The 7833-nt window shown below is 36.4% G+C and overlaps 1 protein-coding gene across 2 annotated transcripts in view; it reads right to left on the reverse strand.

Annotated features, from left to right (window-relative positions):
* The window catches only part of LOC105535608 (protein FAM13A-like), a 269070-nt gene that overhangs the window by 234832 nt on the left and 26405 nt on the right, over positions 1–7833 (reverse strand). Inside the window, exon 3 of one of the 2 annotated variants that reach the window (XM_011974742.1) lies at positions 1824–2013. In XM_011974742.1, the coding sequence (XP_011830132.1) occupies positions 1824–2013 (190 nt within the window). Of the gene's footprint in view, positions 1–1823; positions 2265–7833 lie in introns of those variants that run through there. The other variant, XM_011974741.1, reaches the window with a different exon arrangement.

Genomic DNA, 7833 nt, shown 5'->3' on the forward strand with positions numbered 1-7833 from the left:
TTTTTTTTCTTCCTTTATTAAGTCGAGAACTCACCTTTTCAATTAAAAGCCACTTCATGGCTTCTCTTCGGCCTATCGAATTGCCAGCATTATTTTTCTTGCACTTTGGGGCCGTTATTAAGTAAAATAAGAGTCACCTGAACACAAGCACTGTGCTACCACAATGATCAATCTGCAAACTGAGGCCACTACTAAATGACTAACAGGCAGGTGGCATACACACATGGATACACTGGACAAGCAGATGATTAAGGTCCCAAGTGGCAGGATGGCTGGAGAGCTCATCATGCTACTCAGAAGGCTGTACCATTTAAAACTGATGAATTGTTGGCCGGGTGCAGTGGGTCATGCCTGGAATCCCAGCACTTTGGGAGGCCGAGGCAGGCAGATCACCTGAGGTCAGGAGTTCAAGACCAGCCTGGCCAACATGGTGAAATACCATCTCTACTAATAATACACACACACAGAAAAAAAAAAAAAGCTGGGTGTGCATCTGTAATCGCAGCTACTCAGGAGGATGAGGCAGGAGAATTGCTTGAACCCGGGAGGCAGAGGTTGCAGTGAGCCGAGATCATGCCACTGCACTCCAGCCTGGGCTACAAAAGCGAACCTCCGTCACAAAAACAAAAAACAGAAAAAAAAAAACAACCAAAAAACTGATGAATTATTTATTTCTGGAATTTTCCAGTTAGCATTTTTGGACCATGATTGGTCACAGGTAAGAGTGAAACCCTGGAAAACCAAACCATGCATAACATCGGGGACTACTGTACAGAATATGTTTGAAGCCTCAAGTTCTACATTTAAAAATCCCTACATGGCTGAGTGTGGTGGCTCATGCCTATAATCCCAACACTTTGGGGGGCTGAGGTGGGAAAATTGTTTGAGTCCAGGAGTTCAGAACCAGCTGGGGCAACATTGGGAAAACCTATCTCTACAAAAAATAAAAATAAAAATAAAATAAAAATAAAAATAAATCAGCCAGGTGTGGTGGAATACACCTGTAGTCCCAGCTACACAAGAGGCTAAGAAAGGAAGATCACTTGAGCCCTAAAGTATGAGATTACAGTGAGCTATGATCACATCACTGCATTCTGGCCTGGGTAATAGAGCAAGAACCTATCTCTTTAAAAAAAAAAAAAAAAAAAAAAGATGCAGGGAATATGGAAACATTCTCTCAAATGATCCAGGCTTATGATTTATTTTAAACAAAATCATCAAAAAGCTGTGGGCTACACAGCTCTCAGTAACTAAGATATAATTTATCTTTTTATTGTATAACATACTATATTACTCTTCAAATGTTTTACATGCTTAATTTTATCTCTATAAAGATAAGAGAAACCAGCCCACTGCCACCCTGCATAATCAGCTTTACATCATAGTTTTTTGGTATCTCTTCTAAGTGTATGAGGATAGTCTAGGCATTGAATAAGTTCATGATTGACCTCAGGTGAAAGAGATACCCAAAAACATGTTTGATTACATTAAAAATTATTGACTATCAGAATTTAATTAATCTAGAAAACTGACTATTAATATTACAACAGAGTATTTTAGCATTTAAAACTAGGTAACATTCCAAACTAGAAATCTCTATAATTAAAGTGATTGCTCTATGGTTGATCAAATTAGTACTGTCAAGATAACGTTAAGCAGTAATGCCCTTTTTAAAATGAAAAGTATATTACACAATAATTTAATATTCTAATGAAGGTGCTTTAGAGGACAGTCTAATCATACATTATGAAATAATTTACACAAATAATTTGTTTATGCAAGGGACTGTGAAAATGAAAAGACTAAAGCATGACTTAACTCACCATGCTGCATCAAGTATTCCACTATATTCCACACTATTGCTGGAATGCCATTCTTGGTGAGCCCCTGCCGTTGAAGTTCTTGGAGACTGACTCCAAATAACTTCTGATAGGTAAAATCCTTCTGTTCATTTAATGGCACTGCCACTATCTTTTTCATGTCTTCTTTCAGCCGAACCGCTGCTTTACTTTGCTTAAAAGAACGTAAGAAAAAAGAGCAGTCGGTCATATTGACCACAGGAGGTTGCATGGTTACAACAGAAACACGTGAATTAAAATGTGTTTGAAGATGAATAGTTGTGGTCTTATTTTTACTTCAACTCAAACCAAAATCTCTAACATCTCTCACATGTTGCTCAGATATGATGGCTAAAAGGAATGAAAAGTAATGAGAAACCTAAAGCCACAACTGAAGTGTGTAGCTAAGAGAGGGAGCAATACACTGCTGTATCTAAGATATATTACTACAGTAACCAAGGGGTGTGACTCAGAAGTACCTGGTTAACAGGAAAATAAAACATTTATAAGAACAGTGAAACACCAGGTAGATCCTGAGATGTTTCTAAAGACAAAAATTTGTCTCGGTGTCATTTTAAGGTAGCTTTAATTTAAAGTGTCAGAAGAAAAAATTACAATGACCATTCTACATGTACAATGACCATGATAGTTCTCTTATTTGATTACATCTGTAAATATCTCAGTAATCTTTTGGAACATAATATCAACTCAGTTCTTACTGAGGTTCAAAATGCCCTCAAATCTTTGAAACAACAACATTTAGGTAGTCGTAATTTTAAATTCTTCAACAAGATTGTATTATATATATTGTAAATAAAAATGCAACTTAGATTCAATTACCTCAAATTGATAACACAATGAAAAATTCATAAGTTTGTTTCTTCCTTGTAATAAAAAATCTGCATCCAAATAAAGAGGAATTTTTTAAGCATGTGTCTTATATAAATTTTATTATATATGTTAATAAATCCAAACACTGAAAAGAGAGATGGAAAAATGCAAACAGTCTTATTTGGAGAACAGAGGCAGTAAAATTGGAGGAAACTTCCACTTTTTAAGAATGAATGTAGCAGCTAACCAATGTGGAAATACTATTAAATGACTTAAATCACCATCATTTAGTCACTAAAGAATCCTAAGAGTAGAAACATTACGTTCAATCTACAGCTGAGGAAACAAAAACCAGAGTTAAGTAATTTGGTAAAAGTCAGAGAACTAGTAAGAGACAGTTTCATCTTGCTCTAGGTCTATGTTCCTCTCCTTAACTTATAATAGGTTTATTTAATGTTATAGTGCAGTTTATGTACAATTATAGTAACAAACTTATAAATGCTATATGTGACATAAGACAATTACAAGTTAATTCTACAATCTTTGAGTAGGATACTTGCAATCTCAATTTGATTTTAAATTGTATAATCTACAGAATGAGGTAAGCTTTTACTAGCATATCTGTCTGTATCTTTTATAGGTCATATTTGAAAGCCATATTTCTCTAGTGAAAATTCAGCCAATGTAAAGATACAATACAGATTTAGTATCTATTAACATTATAAATAAGTCATGGGATAGCCACTATGGAGTAGTAGTAGTATGGACGAAACCCATGATCTCTGTTACCAAGGAAATTATGATTTTGTTAATTAAGTCCAACTTGCAACAGTTAATAATTTCTTTTTCTTATAGGTTTATAAATGTATCAATCTCCTTCAACTGAATCCATGGGAAATTTCAACCAGGTATATCTGGTGAGCAAGCAGCTAAAAAATAACCAGTAATAACAAAACTTAAAAAAAAAAACTCGTGTAGCATTGAAAACAGCTGACAGTGAAGTTAAATTATATAAATTTTATCTTATTTTATCTGCTTATACAGAGAATACAGCATAGTGGTTTAGAGCATAGACTATGGAACAAGACTGGATCAAATCCCATTCTGACTTTTATTAGCGGTAACCTTGCACAAGTCATATAACCTCTGTGTGCCTCAATTTCCTCATCTATAAAATGGGAATACCAAGAGTTTGCATGTCATAGAAATGTACAAGGTAGAAATGAGTTCATTTACGTAAAGGAGTAAGAACAGTGCCTGGCACACTCATTGAGTACTGACTGTCATAATCCTTTTCCTTCTCCTCTTTCTTCTAGGAATTATTATTCTGATTTCTTCTTAAAGTAATGGAAAGCTAATTAATCATTCCTGTAATAAATATTTCTATAAAGGTTACTTTTTTAAAAGGGAAACATAGTTGAGACACGTTTGATTGCTGAATTCTGATGACCTAATTACTATTCTCCATACATCTCTAATTTTCTAAAATCTCTAAGTATGACCTTTGAACGATGAGGACAAAATAATATGTACTTATCACAATTCCTTGATTTATTCCTAGAAATTCACAAGGTTTCCTTAGAAATTCTGTCTATATGAGTTTAAAACCTTGAATTAGGGCTGGGCGCGGTGGCTGACGGCTATAATCCCAGCACTTTGGGAGGCTGAGGAGGGCAGATCATGAGTTCAGGAGATTGAGACCATCCTGGCCAACACGGTGAAACCCCGTCTCTACTAAAAATACAAAAAAAAAAAAAAAGTTAGCTGGGCATGGTGGCAGGCGCCTGTAGTCCCAGCTACTCAGGAGGCTGTGGCAGAAGAATGGCATGAACCCAGGAGGAGGAGCTTGCAGTGAACCGAGATTGCAACACTGCACTCCAGCCTGCGCAACACAGCAAGACTCCATCTAAAAAAAAAAGTTACTAATTAAGGTATTGAGTCTACCTTAACTGTTTAAACTTTTGTTTACATATAAATTCCCATGCATCACTTGAGTGTGAAGACTGGACTATCTGGAGCATATTCATGGGTGTGTGTGTGTGTGCGCGTGTGTGTGTATAAAAACAATATAGGTTTCCACATAACAAAGACAACCAGAGAACCTTAAAGTTTTACTGTTAGAACAATCCTTACGGGCCTTCTAATTCTTATACTATCGCCTTAGTAGTAAGAAAATCAGGACCTAAAAAGTTGTGATGTTAGTCAAAAAGGGCTGTGTCTAGAGCCCAGATCTCCTGAGTTTTATACCAGTATACTTTTTATAATTAAGTACTGGTGACCTTGTTGATGGCTTTATTTTTGTTGGAAAATAGTTAGGATAGTTAACAAAATATACTGATTGTAGTAAATATTTATTGGTTTGGGGCACTTAAGTCTCCACTTGTCCTTTTTCCAAATAACAAATCCAGAGTGTGTTTTGGGGAATGACTGCAAGTTCACTGTGAACAGCTTTGATAACAATACTACTCAAAATGATTGCCTGGCCTCTAAGAAAGACGGGGCTCAGTCTCTCCACCAGGTGAATCAGATCCCTTCTGCAAACCACTGAAGCTTGAGTGGCTTATCATAAAGACAGAAAATGGGCACTACTGTAGCGCTCTAACAAGATGGGTGATAGCATTTGCCACCTGCATCACTGCAGCTGATGTGGTCCTTCATCTACTCTTTCTGACATTGGTCATTCTTCCACTGTTCATTCCATTTGGTAAGCTGCTCCAGTAACTTTCCAGTAAAGTTTCTTTATGCTGAAATTAGTCAGAACTCATTTCTGTTCTGTAACCATACACACACACACAGACATACTCTCTCTCTCTCTCTCGATCTAATTGATTAAAATACCCAGAAAAAAATAAAATAATCAGAGAAAATAGAAAATTAAAGTTTTAAAAGATAAGAAAAAATCAAAATGATAATGACAGTGAACTTTTATGGAGTCTTTACTGTCTATGCCAGTGAGGGCTGTCAATACTTCAAATGGCTTCACTCATTAAATCCTATAAAAAAGAAACTCTAGGAAGGAAGATACTTTTGTGATTCCCACTTCACAAAAGGCACAGAGAAGCCAGTAAAGTGCTCCAGTTCACATAAGCAAGTGGTGCAGCCAGGAGTCACACGCAGGCAAGCAAGCTGAGTCCAGAGGCCACAGTATCAACACTCTCTCCAAATAGATAGCTGTGAGAATAAAAAACACATGCTGTGAAGATAAGTGCACTTGCTAGAAATGATAACCAAATTCCGTATTCTTATAGCAGAGAAAAATAGTTATTTACATGTTTCATGGTCTCTTTAATACAAAGTAAGGTATGTTCAGAAGCAACATCAATAATTATGATATTAGGACCTGAATAAAGAAAGCTTTCATCAATACAGTAAACAGGACAAATTTCAGAAGCCTTGAGTTTTTATAATAGCTAACACATAGTAGGGACTGACTGTATCACAGACACTGTTGTACGTGGTTTAAAATTCATGTCTCTCAAAAACAAACAATGGGGAAAGGGCCCCCATTCAATAAATGGTGCTGGGAAAACTGGCTAACCATATGCAGAATAATGAAACTGGACCCCTACCTTTCACCATATACAAAAATTAACACAAAATGAATTAAAGACTTAAGTGTAAAACTTCAAACTATAAAAATTCTGGAAGAAATCCTAGGAAATATACTTATGAACATCAGTCTAGGCAAATAATTTATGACCCAGTGTTCAAAAGCAAATGCAACAAAACCAAAATATAACAATTGGGACCTAATTAAACTACAGAGCTTCTGCACAGCAAAAGAAACTATCAACAGAGTAAACAGACAGCCTAGAGAATGGGAGGAAATATTTGCAAACTATGCATCCAAGAAAGGACTAATATCCAGAATCAATAAGGAATTTACACCAATCAACAAGAATAAAACAAATAACCCCATTAAAAATGAGCAGAGAACAAGAACAGACACTTCCTAAAAGAAGACATATAAGCAGCCAACAAACATGAAAAGATGCTCAACATCACTCATCATTAAAGAAACACAAATCAAAATCACAATGAGATCTCATCTCATACCAGTCAGAATGGCTATAATTAAAAGTCAAAAAACAACAGATGTTGTCAGGGTTGCAGAGAAAAGGGTACATTTATTCGCTGTTGGTAAGAATGTAAATTAGTTTATCCCCTGTGAAAAGCAGTTTAGAGATTTCTCAAAGAACTAAAAATAGAACTACCATTTAACCCAGCGATCCTATTACTGGGTAGTATACATCAAAGGAAAATAAATCAGCTGGGCACAGTGGCTCATGCCTGTCATCTCAACACTTTGGGAGACCAAGGCAGGTGGATCACCTGAGGTCAGAAGTTTGAGACCAGCCTGGCCAACATGGCGAAACCCCATCTCTGCTAAAAATACAAAAATTAGCCAAGCATGGTGGTGGGTGCCTGTAATCCCAGCTACTCGAAAGGCTAAGGCAGGAGAATCACTGGAACCTGGGAGGCAGAGGTTGCAGTGAACTGAGATCGCATCACTGCACTCCAGCCTGGGTGACAGAGTGAGACTCCATCTCAAAAGAAAAAAGAAAATAAATCATCCTAACAAAAAGATACCTGTGCTCATATGTTTTTGCAACACTGTTCACAATATTAAAGACATGGAATGAATTTGGGTGCCCATGACTGGTAGATTGGATAAAGAAAATGTGGTACACATAAACCATGGAACACAACACGGCCATAAAAAAGAATGAAATCATGCCTTCTGCAGCAACATGGATGCAGCTGGAGGCCAGTATCCTAAGTAAACTAATGCAGAAACAGAAAACCAAATACAGCATGTTCTCACATATAGTGGGAATGAAACATTGGGTACAGAAAAAGAGAGGCGAGAGAGAGAGGGAAAAGGGTTGAAAAAGTTCCTATTAGGTATTATGTTAACTATTTAGGTGACAGAATCAATAGAAGCCCAAACCTCAGAATCACATAATATACCCTTTTAACAGACCTGCACATCTACCCTGAATCTAAAATTTGAAAGACAAAAAATAAAAAATTAATGTGTCTAAGTCTCAAAACCACCTTATCGGTATGTACTCTTAGCTATTTCCATTGGGATAAGAAAATTAATGCACAAAAAGAAGGAAGGAAGGAAGGAAGGAAGGAAGGAAGGAAGGAAGGAAGGAGA

This window comes from Mandrillus leucophaeus, unplaced genomic scaffold (genome assembly GCF_000951045.1).
Source record: "Mandrillus leucophaeus isolate KB7577 unplaced genomic scaffold, Mleu.le_1.0 Scaffold1480, whole genome shotgun sequence".
Taxonomy (NCBI): domain Eukaryota; kingdom Metazoa; phylum Chordata; class Mammalia; order Primates; family Cercopithecidae; genus Mandrillus; species Mandrillus leucophaeus.